The sequence below is a fragment of the Equus przewalskii genome, chromosome 16 (genome assembly GCF_037783145.1).
Source record: "Equus przewalskii isolate Varuska chromosome 16, EquPr2, whole genome shotgun sequence".
In the NCBI taxonomy this organism is placed as follows: domain Eukaryota; kingdom Metazoa; phylum Chordata; class Mammalia; order Perissodactyla; family Equidae; genus Equus; species Equus przewalskii.
This window is the reverse complement of record NC_091846.1, coordinates 76532591-76558994: the sequence shown is the minus strand read 5'-3', so window position 1 is coordinate 76558994 and position 26404 is coordinate 76532591. Positions and strand designations below refer to the sequence as shown.

The 26404-nt window shown below is 39.9% G+C and overlaps 1 protein-coding gene across 4 annotated transcripts in view; it reads right to left on the bottom strand.

Annotated features, from left to right (window-relative positions):
- The window catches only part of MYO16 (myosin XVI), a 597681-nt gene that overhangs the window by 265956 nt on the left and 305321 nt on the right, over positions 1-26404 (bottom strand). For all 4 annotated transcript variants that reach the window (XM_070579270.1, XM_070579268.1, XM_070579272.1 and 1 more), the window contains exons 13-15: positions 25913-26040; positions 20992-21097; positions 13004-13121 (exon numbers count right to left, since the gene is read on the bottom strand). In XM_070579270.1, coding sequence (XP_070435371.1) covers positions 13004-13121; positions 20992-21097; positions 25913-26040 — 352 coding nt within the window. The remainder of the gene's footprint in view (positions 1-13003; positions 13122-20991; positions 21098-25912; positions 26041-26404) is intronic.

Here is a 26404-nt window from a genome sequence, read left to right as displayed (position 1 = left end):
TCAGCTCTGTCTTTTGTAAATATTTTCTCCCTGTCTGTTGTTCCTCATTTCATCCTGTTAACAGTGTCTTTCACAGAACAGAAGTTTTTAATTTTAAAGATGTCCATCTTACCAATTTTTCCTTTCATGGACTATGGTGTTGTATCTAAAACATTGCTGGAAAACCCAAAGTCACTTAGAATTTCTCCTACATTTTCTTTTGAAAGTGTTATAGCTTTGTCTTTACATTTAGTTTTATAATCCATTTTGAGTTACTTTTTATGAAATGTCTCTGTCTAGATTCATTTTTTGCATGTGGATATCCTATTGCTGTAGCACAATTTGTTGAAAAGACTATTCTTTCTCCATCGAATTACTTTTTCTCCTTTGTCAAAGATCGGTGGACCATGTTTACATGGATCTCTTTCTGAGCTCTCTATTCTGTTCCATTGATCTACGTGTCTGCTATTTCACCAATACCACATTGTCTTAATTACTGCAGCCCTATGGTAAGTCTTGAAGTCAAGTAGCACCAGTCCTCTGACTTCGTTGCTGTTTGTCAATGATGTGTTGGCTATTTTGGATCTTTAGCCTCTCCATACAAACTTTAGAATCAATTTGTTGATATGCACAAAATGACTTGTTGGGATTTTTATTGGGATTGTGTTGAATCTATAAATCAAGTTGGAAAGGACTGACATTTTAACAATAATGAGCCTTCCTACGCATGAATATGAGATATCCTTCCCTTTATTTAGATCTTCTTTGATTTCTTTCATCAGAATTTTGTAGTTTCCCTTATAAGGATCTTATACCTATTTTGTTAGATTTATACCTCATTATTTCATTTATTGGTGCTAATGGAAATGGTGATGTGTTTCTAAATTCAAATTCAAATTCCTCATTGCTGATATGTAGGAAATCAACTGATTTTTGTATATTAATCATGGATCTTGCAACCTTTCTATAATCACGTATTAGTTCCAGGAGGTTTTTTTTGTTTATTCTTTTGGATTTTCTACAGAGATAATAAGACAATTATCTGTGAATAAATACAGTTTGATTTCTTTCTTCTCAATCTGCATGCCATTTTTCTGTTCCTTTTTCTTTTTTCTTTTTTTTTTTTAAAGATTTTATTTTTTTTCCTTTTTCTCCCCAAAGCCCCCAGTACATAGTTGTATATTCTTTGTTGTGGGTCCACCTAGTTGTGGCATGTGGGACGCTGCCTCAGCGTGGTTTGATGAGCAGTGCCATGTCCACGCCCAGGATTCGAACCAACGAAACACTGGGCCGCCTGCAGCGGAGCGCGCGAACTTAACCACTCGGCCACGGGGCCAGCCCCTGTTCCTTTTTCTTTTCTTATAACATTAGCTGGAACTTCTGTTATGATATGGAAAAGCAGTGGCAAGACTTCGAGATAGTCTTACTCTGTTCCTGACACAGAACTTCTGTCCAGAAATATAGTCTGAAACAAGACATGTCTTTGCCTATAACAAAGGCATCAAAAGAAGTTTTAGAATTTTCTTGATTAATGTCTCACAACTTGAGAGTACCAGTACTTGCTGTGCTATACATCAATAGACATTGGCTATGAAGTGCTGTGTTTTAGACACTAACAAGTATTACTATCAAACAGATCGCCAGGGTATATGGCCTCAAGGTTAAGGACCAGAAATACAGACAATAGTCTCGCACTGCTGGAAACACTGGAAGAAGCCCACTGCAGCAAAGACAACAATGACTTGAATCTATGCAGGTACAATTTAATATATAGAATGTACATTAGGAAAGTTTCAAGACCTATATTGAAATGATAAAAAGGACCTGAATCATGGTTTACAGTATAGTTGTTGACAATGACACACAGACTTCAACAATAAAGTCTGCATGCCGGTTAGGGTGCGAGGCAGGTGATGTGTCTGTAAAGTGACACACGCCCAGTGTGAATGGAGTCCAGCTATCTTCCTAGTTTACTGTGGCCTCGCATTTACTGTAGTAAGACTAATACCTAATATTCATTATTTTCATCCTCTACCTTTAAACATTACAAAAGCAAACAAAAAATAACCCACATCATAAAAACATGTTGCAATTTATTTCACAGTAGCTGAACAATGACGAAAGTGGGCAGCATGGGAATCACAACCTCAATTTTGCCTCAGAGCTAGCACCGGCAATTCAGAAGCTAGTGTAAATTAGAATTTATGGCTATATGTATGGCATGCTGAAAATGCTATTGTTTCTGGAGCATTCTTTTTATTTGAATTTAGGTTTATTCTTAACCTTATGAATGGTTAGTAAGCAATTATGTATTTGAATTTCAAATTCAACTGTGAATTACTGTAGTTTTCCACTTTAAAGTTAGAATTCAAAGTTGGTCAACAACTTTTTTGGATCAAAAGGTAGCAGCTTTTTCGGCTAGCCCCGTGGTCTAGTGGTTAAAGTTCCACACACTCCTCTTCAGTGGCCTGGGTTCATGGGTTCAGATCCCAGGCAGGGACTGACTCCACTCATCAGTCATGCTATGGAGGCATTTCACATACAAGACAGAGGAAGATTGGCACAGATGTTAGCTCAGGGCTAATATGCCTCAAGCGAAAAAAAAGAGGAGGTTTGGGAACAAATGTTAGCTCAGGGCAAATCTTCCTCACCAAAAAAAAAAAAAAAGAAAGAACAAAACAACAAGGTTGCAGTTCTTAGGAAGGCAAATGGATCTAATTATTCCCTATGTGTGAACTATAAACAACATCTCGTATAATGAATCTGCTAGTAATTATTCTAGAGTCCAGCCTCTAAAAGCAAAAATGTGAAGTCTCTCAATTTTGGTCTCACACAGAAAACCTACTTGAACAAAGGAACGACTATTACAGTGCTTTACCTCTTGTAAATTTCTTAAGTGGTCAATTTAGCCAGTCAGAATGACTACCATTGCTAAAATAAAGTCTCAGAATGAATATTCTTTACTAAGAAAAGTTGTCTTAGTAGACACCTTTCTAGAAAAGTTGTCATAAGTGCATAAAAAAAGGCTCTTTCAAAATATACCTCTAATTAGTGGCCCAAAGGAAAGTTAAAATTAGAATGGAGTGGCGTAGTTTCTTTTCCACTTCTCCATGAGTATTTAATCAGGTGGTAGTTTTAAGTTGAGGTCTTAATTATTAAATTTTCCTTACTTTTTTTTCCATCTTAAGCAAATTATTTGCTGAAAATACTTTCTGATTAAGATTAATAATAGCAACCCTGAAATAACTAACTGCTCAAGAGAATATTTTTAAAAATCTACACGCGGACGAAGTAAATTGCCGTAGTTGTTCTCTTCCAGTATTTTCCGGTCGTCACCTACAGAAAGATGAGGTGAGAATGGAGGGCCGAGGGTGACCTTCTGACCATCGAGCTTCCACACTCAGAGAAAAGGCTGACTTTACACCCACTTGTCCCAGCCAAGGTACAAGCTCAGTCTAAAGCAGCATTCAAAACTAATCACATTCCACACCATACAGTGACTTCAACACTTTTCATCTAAATTCAAAAACAGTGTAATTAGTAATCATCCTAGTTAGCTCATCTCCAGCAGTGAATAAAATTGCTGTGGATGAGCAGGATTCTGATCAGCAGGACTGAAAAAAAATCTTGAAGGAGCTTTTAGGTAGAAGGAAATGCATAACAACCAAAAATTCAAATTTCCGTGAGACTCTAATATTTTTCCAAATGGAGAAAATGCATGCCTTTTTGTTGTGTCTGAAATGAAACTGTGATAATGGAAGGAAATTGATAGGCTTTCAAGTTAGAGAGGTTTTAAAAATTTTTTTAATTTTTTTTCCAATTAATTTCACTGGGATTATAATGGTTTATAACATTGTGTAATTTCCGGTGTACATTATTGTTTATCCATTCCTAAATACTTGTGCTCATCCCTAGTAGTCTAATTTTTATCCATCACCATACATATGTGCCCCTTTATCCCTTTCACCCGCCCCACCCAAAGGGAGACGTTTTTGACTCATTCATGCAAATGTCCACACACAGAAAGAAACTTTCTGCTAACTGATTTCTTGACTTCACAAGACTTTTATTTTTTAAAAGTTGTAAGTCAGAAATATTCTTGACTAGAAATATATTTAGGATTCTCTATCTTTCCAGAAATCTACATAAGAATATGTTTCTCAAAAAGTTTTGGTACTATAAAAATATATACATTTGCAGTTATATATGACATAATGTAGTATAAGTGCCTGACGGTAAGCTTTTTTTTTTTGAGGAAGATTAGCCTTGACCTAACATCCACTGCCAATCCTCCTCTTTTTGCTGAGGAAGACTGGCCCTGAGCTAACATCTGTGCCGATCTTCCTCTACTTTATATGTGGGACGCCTACCACAGCATGGCGTGCAAAGCAGTGCATAGGTCCACACAGAGTATCTGAACGGGCAAACCTCGGGCTGTCAAAGCAGAACGTGTGAACTTAACTGCTGTACCACCAGGGTGGCCCCTGACATTAAGCTTTTGATTGACAAGACGTCCATTTAAAAGACATCTGTCTTGAATAAACACATTGTCAGCTACACAACTAGATAAAGAGCCAGGCTGCCCCCTCCATGAAGTTCCCCTTGCTTTTCCCTCCTGCATTGGCAATCACCAAAAGCAGACTATTGCTTAATTAATATAGCCAAATAGTCTCCCTTTCACACATATGCATTTCTTTTGACTTCATGATCATGGATGCTAGGGCTGCTATAAGTGAAACGTGCCTCAACTAGGTGTCGAAGCACAGTCCTAGCCTGAATCTGACACTACCAGTCTCCACATCCCTCTTAACTTCACTTTCCCCATCCACGATTGGGGAGAAAGAGATACAAAGGTCTCAGCTTCCTGTGGCCTCCACTTGGAAGGAAACACCACCTAACGCGCCGACTGTGCACCAGGTTTTTCAGACATCGCCTCCTTTAAAATCTGTTGCAGGTCTTTTCACGTTTAAGCCCAACTGGCTTTTCCCCAAAGCCCAGGCTCTTCGCCCTAAAAGGTGCTGCTCCTCAGAGGGATGAGATCAGCTAAAGCACTCTGAAACTTTTTAAAAGAATGTCCAACTGAGAGGACAACACTAAGGATAATTGATGATGATGACAATGAAGATGAAGACCGTCTTCTGGTCTATTTAAAATGAAGATTTGAAAAAACCCAAGGCAAAGGCCCTGATCTGTTCTCCATCTCATCAGAGTTACCTCTAAGGCTTAGGTTTCCCAAGTGGGGACGACGCAGCCTCGGCATATTTATCGGGAGACGTTTCTGATTGTCAGCAAATCTCAACGTCGACCTCAATAGATGTGTCACAGGGCACAGAAAAGACAAGGAGACAAGTATTCTTCACCTCCCACATGTGGGCTCTGGGTCCTCCTCCCTTTGTAGACCCTTCAGCACATTTCTGCTTTGCCCATGCCTACACGATAAAGCAGGCACTAAAGAAGCAGAAAAAGTATATGCTTCTATGCTTAGCATATATAAACTTCAATTACGAAGAGGAATTGACTCTAATTTAAAAAAATAATCCAGAATTAAATATTGATAACTTTCCGTATCGATTTCACACTCTCAATAATACACGTTCTTTGTTGTCACGAATGAGTTCATGACGGCTTTACACAACTTCCTCCCCAAGCTGAATAATGACTGCTTCACTTTATCGTCACTTCACGTTGCCCTTCTTTGGATTCATTAATACAACAAATACCTAACCTGTGCCTACTATAAGCCAGGGCAGACAAGACCTCTGCCATCAGTGGACTTATGTCCTAATAAGAGACACAGACAACAACCAACCAGACAAACAATGAAAAGGATACTTTCAGATTTTGACAAGTGCTCTGGAAGAAACAAGGAAGGAGACATGATCTAGAGTTAACAGAGCTGGGATGGAGTGACACTTTAAGAAACAGGGGTTTGAGGAAGAAGGAGGGGTTTCTCCAAAGATGCGACTTGAAACAAGACTAATACAATAAGTGACAGGCCACACCAGGAGAAGAGGTAAGAGACTGCTAGGCAGCTAAAGAGAACAAATCAAAGCTTGGTCTTAGACATGGAAGGAACCTAAGCAGTCCAGTGCGGCTGGGGAACGTGGACTGGGCTGGGGATAGGGGAGGACGCTGCAGTCCAGTGCGGCTGGGGAACGTGGACTGGGCTGGGGATAGGGGAGGACGCTGCAGTCCAGTGCGGCTGGGGAACGTGGACTGGGCTGGGGATAGGGGAGGACGCTGCAGACCCAGGCACAGTGGCCCTCACAGGCTGTGTTCAGAATGTCACTCTGGAAGAACTAGGAGCCAATCCTGGGTTTGAGCCAGGGACTGTCAGGCTGGAGTTGACATTTTGAAGAGACCAGCGAGGGGCTACCCTCTTAGGGGACTGAGAGGGGAAACAGCGGAGGTCTAATGGCACACCTGACAGTAAGTGTTGATTTAAATTTCTACCGAGCTACCACAGCATGTCATCTTTTTAGTTAACATGTATGCATTTAAATGAGGCAATGACCTGAAAAACAAGCAGTTCTGAAAACCACAGACAAAGTGGGCTGGGTCCGTGGCCTTCGGAGGGAAGGTTGTTACACACTAGGCTAGATTCAGAAAACGTGGGCACACAGGACGTCACTGAGAGCTTCTAGAGAAGTGGAAACCAGAAAGGGAGGGTCCTCATGCATGCTGAAACGGATGACGTTATGACTGTGGGGCGACTCAAGGGCCCAGAGTGGAGCAGAAGGGGGGTGTGAGGGACTGCCAGGAGTACTGGGGATGAGAGAAATGGGACGAGGGAGGAGGGAGCCAGCATATCCAACTTCTCCTGGTGATTCACCTGAACTCACACATCAGTGAGTCCTGGCAGAGCCCAAGTGCATGACAACACGCGAATAATAATATTTGTTTACCCTGGAATAAAAATGATCAAAGAACAGGACAGGCAGAGTAGGTTAAGATTATGACAGACTAGAAAGGAGTCGGTTTAGTCTCCAAAGACTTTACGGAAGCTACCTCCAAGGTTTTTGAAGTTTTAGTTAATAGTCTTCATATTACACAGTCTGATACTTTTCAAATCTCCAGCTTATTTTTTATTATTAAGAATGTACAATTCCACAATAAAATAGTTAGGAAATCATATGGAATCTCAACTAGTCTCGACATGCCTGGTGTTCTAAAAACCTTCCACAACTTCCATTATAGAGACGTTCGTCAAGGTTCAAGAAAAGGCCGTCTCTCTAAATGGTGAGAAAGGGGGAATCTCAGCTTTGAAATGAAAGTGAAAGAAAAAGAAAAAGAAAAAGGTGAGTGACTTACAGAGCGAGGTTAATGCAGTCAAAACTCATGAGGACCCTAGGAGATCAGGGCAATGACTGGACCCCTTTGTACAGAAGAGGAAAGTGAGGCACAGAAAAGTCAAGAGACCTGCCCAAGGTGAAGGTCTGGAAAGGAAAAGAGCCAGGACCAACCCAGACAGGGCGGCTCCAGGGCCTGTGCCCCCGCCCACTCCAGGGAGCTCAGGAACTCGGCGTCCTGCAAACACTGTCTTTGGATCCACCTGGATATGTTGCTGATGTTGACACACTGGGCACTCCGCACAGTCTGGGTGCAGTAAAAGCCTTATCCACTCTCAATTTCTACCAGGACTTAACAAGTAAGCGTTATAGGAAAGTGCAAGAAAAGGAAAAAATATCCCAGAAAGAGACCATTCCCTACCCCAAGGTAAGCACATAGGACAGTAAAACCCCATGTTTCCAGGGATGCAGTAAATTAAAAGTCCTTCAATTAGTGCTTAGTGAATAGCATTCTCTTCAACACAAATATCCCAGAAGGGGAGATACTAAATTGCCTGACAAATCATCAGGCTAGTAGCTAGATCTACCTTGGAGAGAGAGAATGTTTCAGTTTTGACCGTCTACCTGCCAACTGAAGTTGGAGACTGAACTAGACTATCCTAGGCTAAGCTAAGTATGCTAGAATTATGCTGTACTCACAGCCAACTCAGCTACGTGGAGAGCTAGGCGGAGACAGTGCACTTTAGGCCAAGACTCAGGATCACCTTCTCAGCACTGTCTTCATCCTTTTCACAGTGTAAGGCAGCTGTGGTGGACCATTTATGGCTCTGTTCTAAGACTGAGAAACTGTCAATTAAAAGTAGTTAATCTCCAATTAAATGAAACAACACTGAAAGGAACACAGGAGAGCATGAAGTCGGGTCTCTTAATTTTATAGCTGGGGAAAGAGGTGACATTCACAGGGTCTTATAAGCCAGTGGCGAAGCTGAAATTCAATGCAGATGCCCCTTTTCCACCATGCCAGGCTGCCTTGCATGAAGAAGCCTTTGTGTCTTGTTGTAGTTCACAAGAAGTGGGTGACTTGTGAAGAAATTCAAATAATAAAGAGCCAACTAAGAAAATCTGTACACATATTTTTAAAGATTTATGAACAATAAAATGATTAGCTGGTGAAAAGAATGAAGGAATATACTATATTAGTCTACTTTATCCATGCATATTCTGCAAGACCATTTTGCATAGCATAAAAATTTTCATATACACTAAAGTGAATGACAACCTTATATTTTTGTTCCCTTAAAAGACCAAAGATGATCCTGATCATAAGAGAATGAACTGAGAACATGCCATCTATTGTAGTCTCTGCCATTAAGTAAGCGCAGTTGTACATCATCCCAGGTAAAGCTCTTTGTACTCTTAGATGAAAAATATAAGTCATTAGGGATTCAGACAACGACACCTGAAAATACCTCAAGTCTCAAATGAAAGGCTCTGGATGAGTGAAAAGAAATCTTCACTGGCAAAGTCTTCCTCATATTTATACTTTAACCTCTTAAACCTAGACTACAATAAAGCATAAAATGAACCCATAAGCTACATTTTTCTGACCTCGTTTGAGGTGTACTCACCTTACTCCACTTGGATTAACTACTGTAGTGAACACTTACAATTCAGAAAGCTTTTACAGGGGACCGATTGGAGTGACTCAGCTCTCCTTAAAAATTGAGTAAAATACTTTAAATCTGTACCTCTTATTTTTCTTTCAGAGAAGAAGTTTCAGTAACAGATGAAATTACTCAGAAGTGTCAAACTGACTTGTAGCTTCTTAAAGTATTCCAGGTGTGTTTTGGGGAGTGACAACGACACTTGCTCTTAAACTGAAAATAACTTGAAAAGTAAAGACTCACACAGTCGTTCTCGCCGTATTCTCTGTGTGGGTTGAATTGTGTCCCACAAAAAGACATGCCTCAGTCCTCCTCCAGCACCTGTGATGGTGACCTTCCTCAGGGGATGAGGTCAGCCCACAGGTCGTGTGTCTTCCAGATCGGCACAGCCCCTACCTGCCCCGTTATCTTGCACTTATTCTACTTCATTCATTTACATTTCCTGGCTGGTCTCGTGGTCTAACCTTTCCATTTTATAGATAGAACTTAGAGAGTCTATGTGATTTGATCAAAGGCACAGAAATAGGTACAGTGTTAGGACCCGGCGTTTGAGCCTCAAGGCTTCTGGGGTTTGACTTCAGTGTGATGACATCAGCTTCACAGGCTCTTTGGAATCTAACAAAGACCAGTAAACACCCAGAGCTTTCAATCCACTATCCCTTTACGGCCCTCACGACTCCTTCCCGACATTAGCGTTACCTCTGTTTGCTCAATCGGCCCTATATCCATTTATTCACTCAGGATTTACCAAATACTTGACTCGGCCAGACCTTGTGCTAGACCCTGGGGATACAGCAATGAGCACAAATTTACACTCTGGTGGGGAAGATGGACAGACAGACAAGACTTAGCTCTTTGACTATTCTGCAAGCCTTTTAGGGGAGGACCCAATCTGATTTACTTTAGAGCTAACACTCAACACAACAGTATGAACATGTAAGTGTCCAATAAAACATGGAATAAGCTTTTTTTAAAAAGATGAAATCATACTGGAGTAATGTGGGTCTTAATCTGATATGACTGGTGTCTTTAGAAGAGGAGGAGAGAGACACAGAAGGCCTGGGACAAGGAGGCAGAGACTAGAGTGATGCCTCTAGGAGCCAAGGAACACTAGGCGTGGCAGCAGCCTTCAGAGGCTGGAAGAGACTGGAAGGATTCTTCCCTGGAGAGACCCGGGAGAGCACAACCCTGCCGCCACCTTGATTCCGGACTTCTGGCCTCCAGAACGGTGAGAGAAGACATCTCTGTTGTTTTAAGTCAGCGAGTTTGGGGTGTATTGTCACAGCAGCTCTTGGACACTAGCACACTCTATGGCATTCTCATGTCAACTCTGTTTATTCCACGCTGACAGGCACCAGAGGACAATACATGCTATCAAGTCACTCTGTAGTCATCAGAGCATCTGATCAACGGTTAAGAGAATGCTTATATTTGGACTTGGAGAATGGGGAGCATCCGCAACATCTTTAGGATGAGCTAGTCCCAGGGTCCTACCTCGGGTCACACTATTTTTAGGGCTGTTAGGTGTCTGCTCTTTCATCCTGCTTGAACACATCCAGTGGTGGGGTGAGAAAGCACGTTGCAATCATGAAGTAAAGTGGAAAGTTCTTGTAACTAAGTGAAGATACGCCTTCTCCGGAACATCTACCAACTCTTCACGGTACACGTCACAAATCTTCGTCCTCAGGACCCTTTCTTCACACGTGGTAGTGAATTTTGAAGGCACTTGTCCTATTTCCCTTGTGTCTGTTCTTTTTCAGGATAAACGTTTTCATTCTTCAGCGCCCACTCTGAAGACATGGCACTTGAGCTTTCATTCTCCTCATAAACATTCTCCCAACACATTCCTTTTATTTTTCTTCTTAAATACAGAAAACAAAGAACTCTGACCTCTTCAGACTCCCCCACCACTAATGTTCCAGGCTCTACGCTTTTATTCACGCAGTCTCAACTAGCACTGGCTGTATTGGTTTATTTATTAGCAGTTGTTTTATTCTTAATTAAAAAAAAAAACCATAAAAACAGTCATCAGATCATTTTGCCAGATTTTTAAAAGAGCACAGCAGGAAGCTACCAAATAAACAAACATAGGCTATAGGCACTGGGTTAAGGGCGTCCATCAGGAGGACAGAACGCAGGGAAAAACGATATGGAAAGTGGAGGAAGGTAGAGACCACCTGCATGGAAGCCTGGACTGCTGTTTTCCTAAGAGGAGAATAAACCCAGTTACGCTCAACATGTACTCAAGTTGTGCTCATAGCTCCTTAACGATTCGGAGAGCATTTCAGGCTCTGAGGTGCGTCAGGATCACCTCTATGAATATGTATTATCGCCGGGCCCAGGGTGCTGCCTGCAGACGCCGCGTGAGAGGTGTCTGAGGGTTTGATTGTGCTGACGCTGCGTGGGACCGCGTGCTAATAGACCGCTGATTAACGGAAGGCTCCATCAGTAAGTGTTCACCACAGCGCTTCCCAGTTCTTTTCTACACATGCATGTAATGCTTGGCTGAACTAACATTCCTGAAGAGGACATGTTAAATTCTACCCAGAAAAAAAGTAGACAAAATCAGTAACGGATAAGACCTTCAGTTACTGGATCTTCATCTTGGTAAAGGGAATATTGAACGGAGGGGAGAAGTTGCGCGAGTGATAACGCAGACAAGAGATTTCCCCTCCGCGCCAACTGCGCGCAATACCGGGTGGCCAGCCGCTGCTCCGGGTGGCGCTGGAATAGCGCCTCTTGAACTTCAGTATTTGTGTGAATCATCTGGGAATCCCGTTAGAGTCCCACTCCGCAGGTGTGCAGGGGGGCCTAAGATTCCGCATTTCTAACAAGCTCGCAAATTATGCCCATAGGCTCATGTTCGGGTCAGACATTGGAGCGACAAGGGGCTGGGACACGCAGCTTTGGGAACCCCCTACCGCCCAGCTTCTCCGGCTCCAGCCACAGGTCCCTGAAAGCCCAGGGCAGTGACGCTCTTAATTGAAGGGAGCAGACTGTGCCCTTGGCTTGGCGAGACACTGTCGCTGGGGTGTTATAACACTAAGACGTGAAGACCAGAGTTGATGCCTCGAGACATTCTCCCCTGAGGTCTTCCTAAAACGTAGACCTTCCAATGGGGCTCTTAGCCTTGGAATCAAAACAATAACTTTCCTATTGCGGAATCTCAGCCTCTAACTTCAACATCTGAAATTATCTCTTGCTACTCCTTTTATTCATATATCTTTTAACCAAATTTCACTTAGTAGTAATAGAATTTTGGCATACACTTACTGCAAAAGACAGGGTTTTGGTTTCCAAATTATGGTCAAAACTAACTTTTGTTTCCTGAAGGAAAGATAGGGTAACTTGAAAATGCCAAATAAAATCGATCTCTTTCAAAAATCACTGGAACTAACAACTGTGTGCTGACAGTTGTTATAAAAGTTTTTAAAATATTTGATCCTTCCAAGAAGATTAGGAGGGACACCAACAATTGTATTTACATTGTTAGTTTGCATGGATAATCTGTTTTGATTGAAAGATGTAAAATCTTAAGTGAATTTTAAATTAGTTAAATTTTAAATAAGACGTTTTCATAAAGCACACATTAAGTATTTAAAAAAATAAGAAACAGCTCTGTTTGGGTTTAGTTCAGTGATCATTCTGATGTTTTGATTTGTTTTAATTCAATCACTCTAAACTATAGATTCAGCTTTATTTGAGATAGATTTCAATGTGTGTTGTATGAAGAAATTATATACTCATTATAATTTATTTTAACTGAGTATTTAAGTTCACTTCTATGTTCAGCAAGTATGATTCATTTCAACTATTTTTGGTTTGCTTGCATATTATATAGTTTATACAATAATCATCTTGAAAAGGTTCACCTTCATTTCAAAATATTTTTCAATTCACAACACTTTTAGAACTCATAATCTAACATCTCAGATGCACGCACACACACTCGCACGTGCACACATACACACACACAGGCACACACAGCATTGCCCATTGCTGCCACACTTGGTGATTCTCTGCCCTCTTCTGGAAGCTCATGAGATCTCCCTTTGTTGATTTTAAACTTACCTCCAGTTAAGTGTTTTTTCCTCTCACAGAATTGGAGTTCAAAATACTTTATGAAGCAACTGGACAGATCATTAAGAGTCGTCTTGGCATGTCCGAAGGCTTCCAAGATGCACATGACCTGTAGTAAGAGAGACACGCTTATTGAACTACTTGTCTTCTTCCATGGAATTCGAGCATAACAGCAGAGACACAGGGAATGTTCCATTATCTAAGAGGTTTTCTATTGCCATATAAGACCATGTTGGATTTTTGAGGTCACTCTTTCCTCAACTGCAAAGGCTTAGCATCCTCTGTCTCAAACTGTAGCAGATGTTACGAAGATAATGATGGAGAGAGACCTCACTTCCCTCGCTTCGCTGTCCTCTCCGTGTCAGTGGAGGACGACGTTCTCTTTACACACATATACAAACAACTCAGCACATGTTAGTTGAGCTTTTAAAGTTGAGAAGAACAGTGAAAAGCTTTTGTAGCTTTCCAGGGGAGGAGTTAGAGTTAATATAAGCAATAGTCAGAATTTCTTTTAAAAATAGTAAATTCCCTTGAACACTGGCTTATTCCCCTCTTCTGAACTCGTATTTACTTTCCACACATACTTTTCAGCCCGGAGCCCCCCTGCGACCCTCCCTCTGCCCTGTTGTTGCTCCATGCCAACCAGGGTCTCCCGCAGGAGCAGGCGGCAGGGTTCTGGATGGAGCTGCTTTATTCAGTGTGCCTTATTCCATGTGCTCTCTTTCAGAAGTGGGGAGTTTGCAGCTTAAAATGCCCTTAATAAAGCTCCTCAGATCAAACTGACATCTGAAATTCTTTCTTGACGTGTTTCCTTAAACACTGACTATACAACAAACAGCATTTATTCTCACAATTGATTTTGTCTGTGATAATGGTGACGACCAAGCAAGTCTCCAAAAAATAAGGTTGGAAGGTGTTTTTCTTTCAAAATAAGAATACATTAACTGCAGTTCCTGCATCAGCCACAAGAGGGAGGACAATAATACCTAATTGATAGACTGTGTTCCTTATAATTTGTGGTGATAGCATCTTTTCATAATTTTATTCTAAATTTAAAAAAAAACCACTTTGCTCCTACCTTTCAGTTTTCTGGGGACTGCTAGATCAAGGCAGTCAGTTCACCTGGAAGTAGTTTATATTTTGAATGATTATAAAACAGTACTTTGATTCTAATTACAAATAAAAAATGTTAAAAGTTGTGGTAATAGTCAAATATATTAAAACGTCGGTTTTTTGAAGTTTTAACTTTTGGAGAGAAACATATTAAGTCTTTACAGAAACCCTATGATTTAGGTCTCTTTATAATAACCTAATATTAAATATCGTAACAGTGAATTGATGGTGACGGTAGAAATGTTTTCCGAAAAATAATATGGAATAGTATTTATGAGAGCCCTATTTTTTGCTTTTTTTCCAATAATTTAATATTAAATAAATATATAGTGAAATTCATAGTGTAATTATATCACATTTTAAACATTTATACTACTATATTAAACAACAGTTTAAAAGATCATAAAAAGAATTAGAATGAATTTTTAAAGATATTTTGGCTTCTAGTTATTTTGGTGCTGTATCTGCTAATAACCTGATTTTTTTATTATCATAGAAAAGGGAGATAAAAGATAATTCATGACACGTGTGCAAACAGGAAGTAAAGAGGGATGTGTGTGCTCTGGACTGAGAAGTAGCTGCCCCTGTCCCAGCTTTGCTGAGGACAAATTATGTGACAGTGAGCGAGTTTCACGACTTCCCCAAACCTCAGCTCCCTTTGTTCTAACGCAGGAATAACTCCCTCAGTGGTTATCAATGTCAGGGTCTGAAGCCCTCAGGGTGGTGCCTGCACATAGAAAGCAGTCAACTAAGAACACGGATTGCCTTTATGTTTGTTAATAACAACAGAAAACATTAACACTGGGCTTACTACATGCCAGATACTATTCGAGCTTTATATATATAAATATATTTATAAATTACACATATATGTATTACATATGTGTGTGTGTCTATGCATATATTTCTTATAATCCTCACAACTAGTGTCTCCATTTTACAGAAAAGGAAATTGAGAGAGTACCTAACTTTCCCAAGGTTCAGAGCTTGTAAATAGTGGAGCTGGGGTTTGAGCCCAAGCAACCTTTCTGCAGAAGTGGTGTGTTTAATCTCTGCAGTGTAGGGCTTTCACTGTTAGAAAAACACATAAAGACAAATATGGCATAAAAATAAAACCACTGAGCAAAATATAAATACTCACAAAGCTTTCTTTCATTGTGCACTGCTGGCTGGTCCATAACTCAAGTTATTTCACTGATGAAAGTGAAATAACCAGAGTGGCTTCTATCTTTAATTAGCCACTTGGCCAATAGGTGGCACTCAACAAATGTGTTGAGAAATATCGAGAAATGCAAAACTTACTATTATTCCACCGTTCACCTTGACTGAATAAAATAATGAGAATGTGGTAAACTAAAAAACCTTTACATAAATATATAGGCAAAGAGATGTAAGTATATATGTCCTCAGTACTTACTTATTCAAATTTTACTGGCGTGATTTTTTTCTATGCATATTGTATGGTGTGTTTTCTATAAAATTTTAATAGTTATGCCACTAAAAGTTATGTGCTATTATCATGGTCTTATTAACCTTTTGTATTTTTTAAAAGTAAAAAACGGTGGCCTCCTCAATAAAAACTAATGGCTTAATCAAGTTGACCTCATCATTCTGCTCTGTGAAAGCAGTTGCTCAATAAATGTTTATTTCAGTAATTTGAATGGAATTGAATGTTCCTTAAAGTTGAAACTCATTTGGGCCAGAATGAGTAAAAAGTCCCAGGCAGCCTTTTATTTTTTTTTTCCCAAAACATGACTTTTCTGTTCCAATAAACCTATTGCCACGGAAAATCCCCTACTTCCACAGTTTGAAATTCAAATAGAGGGATTAGAAAGAACAGCCTTCTTAGCTGATCTTAGCTGTTTTGAAATTGTACAGGAAACAAAAGCAATATTTATAGTGAGAGGATTCAAACCATCTGCCCACCGTGGAAAGCACATCTGAAGCCCAAGCAAAGGCCGAATGCAAACCACGCAGACCTTTAAGACGGTACATCTGAGGAAAAGGTTAACACGCTGAAACCTCACAGCTGTGCATCCCTTAAAACTACATGTATCACCTGCATGCAATTACCAAAAATCATGCCTGGAGCTCAGTGTTGGGCTCTACCTCACCTTCCAGATGCTGGTTACATGTCCTTCTCTTCCCCTGTGCACCCCGCCCTGGAGAGAAACTACCCCTCACCATGGCAGTGTGGAGCTTATAAACGGCAAGCTCCCTCCCAAACCTCTTCATTCTGGTCTTCTGCTCCCCACACTCCAGATTATAACCTTTCATTTATAAACCTTTACTTATGCCATCGATGTAGACCACAAGGAAAGTGGGCCTAGTCCTCAGCCTCTACACGATTCTCTGTGGAAGACCATCCTAATATGTCCTGCTTATGTCTCCACCATTCTTTCACTGTTGATTCGTTGGTAACTGCTGATCAGAGTAACCTCCAATGACTGCTCTTCTCTCACACTATACTAGCGTCCAGGGCAAACTTGTTTGGTCCAGCCTCAACCAGCATTTCCCAGGTGGAGAACCAGCGTGTGTTTGTGGGGCACAGCATGCAGGCCACCGCGTGGCAGCATCTTGCACTGTGTCTGCCAGTGTCCTGTCTCACTATCTTGAACCAACTCTAATTCAGCTCACTGGCTCCTCTCCTTTTAGGGCCACCTAACGGAGGTTCCTTTCATCTCATCGTGCACTGAGCTTCAAGCTCTCTGCGAAACAGTCCCATATAGCAAGAATATTCTTTTCTACTCATCTCCTTAATCAGATTTTTCTTTCATGCAGGAAGTATTGGCTCATCTCTTAAATGTACATAATTTCATTGAATCTCTGTGATGTTTTAAAGATTTACAATCGATTCCTAAGTTTATCCAATGCTTGTATTTAATGCCCACACACACACTTGACTCTGTGCAAAAACTGTGGCTGGGTAATTTTCAAGAACGTCTTGGACACAATGATATTCACGCAGATCATAATTTAAAGGGAAACCCAAAAAAGCGTAATTAACGTGAAGTTTAAGCCATACTCAAACCTGGGCAAAATTATTTCATGAGACTAGAAAACACTTATTTATGACATCCTCAATTTGCCATGAGAAATGAGTAAAACAAATGAATTGAAGTAGTTTTACTTGACGTTATAATATTGATTCCCAAATGCTAATTAATTTGGAAGAGTTAACTCTATCTTATCCAAAGAAATGCAGCTTAGAATGAATTCACTTAAGCTAAAATGCAAAGCCAATTTACATAAAGTAATCTAGAATGCATTTTAGAAATTACACAGCCTGCTCTTAAAGGATCATTTTAATAAATCATTGTTTTAGTCTATAATTTACAGTAGATGCTATTATTCTTTGTCATTACAATGAAGCCAATAGATCCTGCTATTCTATTATACAACCTGAGTCTGTTTTATGACCGTATTGTTTCATAAATTCTCTAATCCTTAAGTGTCAGTAGTCAGTATATTACAATATCTGAACAAAGAAAATAATTTATGCTATTCTTCCCAAGTTGACCCAAAATGTTAAAGTATTTTGAGCTATGCTGTAGAATTACACAGGTACTTGATACATAGTTTGAGCTTAATAAATGGTTATGAGTTAAAGTTATTAATGAACACATAAGATGCCATAGATATGCGGCAGAATTGATTTATTATACATTCTTCATAGAGAGAAAAATCTCCAGAATCAGGCAGAAGCTTGAGAATCCACAGAGCAAATTTAAGATTTAATTTTTTAAGGGCTTCTTACTCAAAAGTAGAAAATGTTTTTTATAACAATCTATAAATTAAAAATAAGTTCCTCTCATTTCTAAATGAGCAATCCGATACTAAAATTTCCAGAATGTTCCCATAGACAGAATGTTCCCATGACAGAAATAACTCTGCCCTGCAGCTTCGAGACGAAAAGGGCAGATGACACAAAACCAAATATAAACAGCACAATAGTCATCGCGCAATAGGTTTCTAAATGTTTAACATCTGGGCTTTGAGAAGGCATTGTGTTTGGGAATGCTCTAAGATAATAGCAACTGTTCTTATTCCAATGCAATCAGATACTTTTAAATATACAACTGCTGAATGAAATGCAGGTGTCTTTCTGCAAATGTGTGTACAGTGAGGCCTGGACAGGGAAGATTCCGGAGGGGCTGGCCATGTAAACTTGAGACTGCATTGTTATATTTGCAATACCTCACTTTGAAATACATGTCAAGCCAGAGTGTGTACTGCTATGACATGACCTAAGATGTGTACGATGCATTTTTCTTGTCAAGAGAATGATACACATATGTGGACAACATTTTCTTGAATACAAGAGCATGTTGATTTATTGTTAGCAAATCTTATATTCTTCTTGTGTGTGTGAGGAATTGAACGTAATTTTTGATACATAAGGTTAATGGTTTCTTGGTCTGAGAGATAACAATTAAAAATTTTGAACAAATATGTCTTTCCTAACTTAAACCAAAAAAATAAATGATGATTATTTTAAAAAAACAAAAGAGAGAGAAGGGGAAATTCCCATTGTCTAATTAAAGGTGGGTAAGACAGATTCAAGAAAATGACAATATTGGTTGTACACATCACATACACACACACAACACAAAATTTACAGGGTCCTGATTACATACAAATGGTTTATCCACAATAAATTTACTTGATAACACTAGAGTAAGTTAATTTAGGTTTGTGAATAATTAAATATTTCCTAGGTGTGCTAAACTACTGATAAATGTTTTATTCAGGTATTTATTCCTTCATTTACCACCTAGAAATTGACCCCTTACCATATGGTAGGTACTAAGCTGTGTCTCTGAATTCGAGGCAGCCACTTAATAGGTAATTGTTGAATAAACTAATAAATGAACGAGACCTCATGGCCCAGTTTGGGAGGGATATGTGTCCAAATGTGGCTTCAGCAAGAATAAGAGAACAGGGAAGTAACTCTATAAGGCTGGAGAAGAAAACGACACCATCCTGAAGAATGTCGGGCCCTGCTGACTTACTGAACTTGATCTAAAGGGAAAGAAAGTCATGTAATGGTTTTGAGCAATGGAGTTATGATACAAGCTGCTAATAGTTCACCAAAATCAACAGCTGAAGCTGAGCACATGGCTGCCTAGTTAGAGACAAGTTGTAACTTCACAGCTAAGTGACGAAGTCCAAGCCTGTCACTGTGAAAATAAGTGATGCACATCCTCCTTACAAGATAAACCCTCTCCCTGCTCTCGTGCTTCCTGTTCCTTTCCTGTCAGTTACATTGTGGATGCCTCACCATGCAGGTGGGGACAGTGCCCTGGGGAATGACAGAGCAATGAGTTAGAAGGAACCTGGGCTCTGATTGATGCTGGGGAGGAGAGCTGACCTGTCAGTCAAGACCAGCTACATGTACATGCATCGGGAGACCATCAAGAGTGGGGGAAGCAAGGAAACACATTAGGAGACTCTTGAAGAAAATCTGAGGACAGAAGATGACGGTCTCAACAATAGAGATGATCATGGGCCTGAAGAAAATTGGATGGATCCTAAAGAGCTGGATTGATGGATGTTGTTAATTGTGTGGGGGACAGAGAGAGGCTGGAGTCAAAGTGAATTCCAGATTTCTGGCTGTGGAAATCAGGAAGCGATTGTGCCATTTATTGTGATGGGTCACCTGGGAGGAGAACACTGGGGAGAAGGAAGACAATGAATTAAACTCTGGAGGTGTCTTTGAGGTGCACTGTGGGATGGCCAGGAAGGCTGTTGGAAAGGTGGGTCTGTAGCTTAAGAAGAGGAGGATGAGATTAGGATGGGGAGTGACAGCATATACATGGGACCCAATCACGGGGCCAGTGAGCACAGGCAAGGGCAGTGTAGGACTCCAAGTCCCCTAAAATAACAGGGGCGTACATAGGAGTCTCATTTTGTCTCAAGCTTAGAACGATCATCATGAAGTCCTATTATTCTGGAGTGACTTCCTAAAAATGTTGTAATGTGGAGGGTCAGCTCTGTAGGTAAAGGCTCCCAGAGCAGCACACTTTGGAGTTCTGACCATTTTCTTGATTGGTTATTGATCATCTTGCTGTCTGTTCCCTGCCGCTAGGGGTTCCCTCTTGCATGTGGAGTTTTCTAGAAATCCTTGAGTTTCTTCTTTCAATCTGCTGTGGCCTGGAAAAAACCTGTTAACAAAATTTGCTGGGACTGTGTGAAAACGAGAGAATCAGTCTATGGACAAGAACCTGTAGGTGTTTCCTTGAGTTACATTTCGGAGTTTATTGCATGAAAATTTTTAACTTTATTTTAGCAGCTAATAAGTCTTTTGGGTTCCTCCTTGAATCCTGGCAGTATTTTAGGAAGATAAAGTAGCAAGATAAGGTGTCTTTAAATAAACGCAAGTGTTACAGAATATAACTTAAAATCAGGTTTGGGGTTGAAAGTTTATTACCCGCTCATCAATGTCATTAAGGTTACTTTATGACATTACCGTTATCAATTCTTTTACATACATTGAAATTTTATCATCAGCTCTCAATAATCCCCACAAAAATTGATTGCTGGGCCAATCCCCCCAAGTGTATATAAACACCAAAGTGGCACTTTCTACATGAACAAAAATCTCTAACTATATTGCATATTTTCAATCCAACCCTTCTGAGTGAATATAAAAAGAGACTATGTTCAAAATATTTTTAAATATATGTAAGAAAATAAAACTTCACTGGAATAATATTAATTTGTATCAGGCCTCAATCTTTTTTCTTTATTTCCCCCAATTTTCACCAATTTATAGTTAAATTATAGTGTATTATGATGTCCCCTTTTATTTGTAAATTACGTTTTTCTTGGTTCAACATATTTTCCAAGACAAAGAAGAAACTTACATGTTTAAATTTGGAATCAAATATAGGCCTGCTGGAGCCTGATCTGCAGGCGAGGTGCCTGATTATTTGTTTGCTGGCTTCAGACTTTCCAGATCCCCTCTCTCCACTAAAAGAAAACAGAGGGAGAAAACACAAGTTTACTGTTTTGGAGAATATAGTACAAAATTAAATAACCAAAGAGACTTCTCAGACACAGAGACGGTGAGGGAATGACATAACTTTGAATGAGTTTATGGTATCATTTAACTCTTCTGTTTGATTCACTTATCCAAAATTTTTAGTAAATATATACTATGTCATGTGCCCTATGGTGTCTTAGATGCTGGGACCACAAATGAATATGATGCAACTTCCACCATCCAGTATCTCACGTTGTAGAACCACGCATATGGGTGGATTACAGCAGAAAGGCGCTAGGCTGAATATAAAGACACTATCCACTTGTCTTCAGCTTCATAAGTGAGAGTCAGTGAGCTGGTCCCAAGGTGACAGCCATCTACTGTGGAGGGGCATGTGTCATAGAGCCACATGGCCTGGCCTTGTTAAATCTTTCTCTGCCTTCCAGGAAAGACACTATGTCTTCCTTGGAAAAGTGATTACATCGTTTTGAACTTTCCTTCCCTTTTCTCCAAAAGGAACATAAAGCACGCAGCTGTTAAAACTAAGTGGGTAGGACTGTCAGCTGTGACTAGGGGAGCAGAGGGCCTGGCATGCAGCAGATCCTAAAATGGCCTGATTCCTCTGGAGGGTGCTGTCAGATCTGACATCCCATGTTTTCCATTTTCCTCAAATCTAGGAACAAGTACTAACTAAACTTGCTATTTCTAATGACAACATTTTTTATATTTCCCAGGCATACTTTATAACTTGTCTAATTTCTATAAATAACTATATTATATTCCTGACACTCCACAATATAGGGTTAACATAAAATTCTAGTACAATAATTACTATACCAAAGTGGTCTGAGATAAAATAAAGTTTTTACTGCATTCAGTTGGAATATTCATAAAAACAGTCTTTATTCATCTAATAGCTAAAACATTTAAAAAATATATAAAGCCCTTTACTAGTGCTCTCTTGAGTTTCTCCCTTGAACATTTATTCTAATAAATGTGATTAAAGGGTATTTGCCAGAAAAGAAGAGCTGAAATTTAATTCTGTCATTCAAGTGTCAAGTTGTTAATGATGCTTGTATTCCTCTCATCTGGGCTGACCATAAACATTTAACTACTTTCAGAACCACCAGCAAGCAGCCTCGGGCGAGCAGGTGACACGACCCACACACAACAAGCAGCTCCTTTTCTCAGTTCAAAGACCTATTCTTTTAACCTAATTTTAGAGCAGAAACAATCTAAATCTTTCATAATGGAAATTTAATTTCTACCATTATATTTGTTGTTACAAAAATTCTACTACCCAGCGAAATAATTTGATGTTTCATGAATTCTTGTTTTTATAGAGATTTTGCTTGGATTCATTCAGGGATCGATCTTGAAAATACCATTTTCCTTTTGAAAATATTGCACGTTCTCTCACAGGAAAGTTACAGTGGGCCTACTGTGTGCCAGAATCCATGTGAGGCTTTGGGGGTACAGAGGTGAAAAGATACCGCCCCCTGTGCCATCCATTGGGCATAGTCTACAGTAAACACTAAGTACATACATACATAACACATAACTACAGTGACATGGGACACAGCCAGCAATGTGCCCACAGGTGAAGGAGCAGTTGCATCTCCTGGAGAGAACCAGGGAAGACTTCTGGATAAGGTGAGCATTGAGCTGATCCTAGGACAGGGCTAGTATAGAAGGCAGCATTTATCCAATGCTAAACACTCATCCAAGGTTTCCTGAGCATCCACCGAGCAGCCTGAAATAGGTGGGGAGTCTAGAGTGCTGAATGTGGCTGACACAGTCTCTGCAGGGGTGGAAACCCAGAGGCACGCGAGGTCAATGGGCCTGACTGGGTGGTCAGGTGAGCCCCTCTCTCTTCTCCCTATCATTGTACTTACTCAATTGCCAGATGTGGGGGTAGGGGCAACGATCAACTCTCTTAGCTAGCTAAAATCACATGCATTTTAACCATCTCATAAAATCTCAAAATGGCCATATTTCATATAAACCTTGAGAAAATACAAGAAAATAAAATAAAAGAAAAGGTGGGCTATGATAGGCTTGGCTCCATAGGGATATCAGGTTAAAACTAAAAATCTTAGTTCAACGTGTTCAAGAAACATTCCTTGATCTGAAAATCCAAGTCTATGATTAGACTAGAAACTGACCAAGGATTCTGGGCTGTAACAATCATGGACCTATATTTCGAAGCTTATTTGAACAGCCTTGTCTGCTAAATCTGTACACGACAGAGGCAGACCCTATGCTGCTTATTTCACAAGTTACTTGTGTGTTCAGCATATAACATTAATTTAGGTTTGCTCAGAATACAGTTAGGATAATGAATATTTGGCATACATGCTCAAACAATTAATTAAAACCATCTATCAAGGCTTTCAGGAAATTAAAAGTAAGATAGATTACGGTAGACTCCAAACTCTCAGTCATAGCCTGGGACAAAGGACCGAAAATTATTAAAGACTATTGCTCAAGATGAGGCCTACTGTGCTACTGGGGCCTAAAATTATCAGGAAAGTGAGAAATAAAATTAAAATTTGGAAATAAAATTTTCTTGACCTAGTACCAAGTTATAGGACATCTATTCCAGGAATATTTGAGTTTTGATCCCCAATCCTAAAAACTATCCTTTGTAAATGCTACTTATGGGATACAACAGACACTCCATAAGTGATCTTTAGACAATGTATTTAATTGAATTCTAAATTTATTAATTTTAATGATAAATGGAGAAAGTCTAATCTTAGTCAAGACAACCAAGCAAGTAGAGAAGCTAATGAAAACACCAATCCTGAAAGAAAAAAAGAGAATGACTGAAAAGAAATCCTTATGGTCACAGATTTGTTCTTTGATTCTGAAGGCCAGGACCAGGGGATACTCTCTTGAAACTTGAATGAAGAATTCTTTTTCTCAGAAAAAGAGGTTGATACATGGCAATTTTAGCCTTATAAAATGTCCCAAAGGGATACTAGCTCTGCAGAATATTAACAAGTCTCACTGGGAAAATAATTCCATGAGCAAATACACATAGAGATCGTTGGGTTAAACAAAGATAAACAGATTTCTTTACTGACAGAACTTGCTAGACATTGTGAACTCTATAATAGGCAGATTCCCCAAGGAAATGGATCCATTGGCTCCTCTGAGCTTTGCTAAGGACCGATGTCTTTCACAAGCCATGAGCAACAGCTGGAGTGGTCTGCTTTAGAATCAAGTGAATTCAATAAGAATTTAGGTAAATCCATGGGTCTGTGACCTTCATTTTAGCGGAGATAGGGATGGGCTGTGGAAAGGTTATGTTAGCAGCAGGAGGCTAGCTATGCACTGGTATCTGGCTATGAAAGTGGTTCATCCTCACTCAGGCTCAGAAGCCAGACGAGAGGACTCATATCCCAGATACACCATCTATTAGACCTTAGACTAATTAGTCATCATTTACTAATTCACACTATTGAGCTCAAAGCCCAGATTCACTGTTTACTAATCATGAGACCCTGGACTAATTAGTTAACTCTTCTAATACTGATATAAATAATGGTGACAATAATACTAACATCAATAATAATACCTGCCTTACAAGGTTGCTAAAGCAAAGAATAACATAATACATGGAAAGCACCTAGTGGAGCTCCTGGCACTTAGTCCTCAATAAATATTAGTTGTTACTATTGTACACACACCCCATAATCTTACAGTTAAAAAAGGGTTTCTCTTTTTTATCAAAGCCAGGCCAGAAAACTCAATAGATAAAGCAGATAAAAACAGAGTTGCTAGATTCAAGAATAGGAGGGGCTACTCCCCCCATCCCCCACACCATGCCTCTCTTACCCCAGGGCACTTCTGAACAAGTGTGAAAAGTTGCACACTACTTTGAAAATTAGAACACTGCAGTGTGTGACCCATGGGTCTTACCCTCCCAGAATTTCTGATCAAATCGACAATGTAGAAGTATATAAACAAGTGCTTATGGAAACATCCTAGGATTCAATCCAGATTTCCATCCTCACAGGCTTTCATTTCACATCGACTGGATTTATGCAATGCTTTATTAACATAGACCCTTTTCAACCAATGCTACTGATGACACCTAAAGCAAAGCCACGAGTATTTGTAGAAGTCTCCCTCTTGCTGAGGTTTGGCCTAATCTAAAACATAATTCTCAATGCAGATCTTATTTTAACACCTAAAAATTTCTTTACTCCTCTGTCAATAAATCATCACATTTCACCTCCACATCTTGAGGCACACTTTACTTTTAGGTGTGAAGAATTTTTGCTCCAAGGTAAATCATTCTCCTGAGCATCTTGATATTTATGAGCTAATGTTACCATTATATTTTAATAAAAAATTACTTAGGATGTATAATTTTGTTGAAATCCGAGCAAATGTAAGTACCCGGAAGCAGGTGGGAAAACGCATTTGCAAGGTGGTAAGCTATATTCGGGGCAGCACCACCTTTTGGAGAACTAAGGTAGAGATTCACCAACATGCGGTGCCTTGCTTTCCCCGTGTTTTCTGTTTGAAAGCAAAAACACTCTGGTTCTAAGTTGTAAATCTTCAAAATGAATTGAGTTTCAGGTTAAGTTTGTTGCTATTGATCCAGCCACACCTGGGGCTATTTCTAATAACAAAGATGCTTCTTCTTTGTAAGGAGTCAAACGTACTTATTGCAAAGACCTCCTGGACTGCAAACTGCTGAGGAAGTAAATAAGCGTAAACCATAAGAAACACCAAGCCCCAGGGCAAAGCTGAGCATCTGAGATGGGGTGAGGGGCGGGTGGGTTCACCTGAGGATAAAGCACTGGGGTCGCTGCTCCTGGTAAAGTTGGTGAAAGGCTCTCTCGGCGCAGGAGAAGATGTGAGGTGGCAGAGAGGCGCTCGGCTGCCCGGTGCTGCTGAGGTACAGCTGGGAGACCTGAAAGAGGGCGAAGCAGGAAGACAAGTTCCTGTGAAAAGGTTCACGATCCTTTACCTCGTGATGCAACAGACTTATTTCCAATACACGAAAGCAAACAAATCTCTAACTTTGGACCTCATTTGTAACTTTAAAACATTGGAAACATTATGCCTTGCTCAGCACGTTTTAAGCATTCCTAATGACAAAATGGCAGCATACATTTGATCCTTTGTGACTTGGTTCACAGGCTTTAAATTATTCCGCTGTCTTTACGAAAAGCGACTCACAAAAATCAAGTTTAACAGTTATCCATAGTAAGCTGAAACTGTGGTCATTTACATCAAATACACTTTCTCTCAGCAACATTTAATTCCAGTAATGC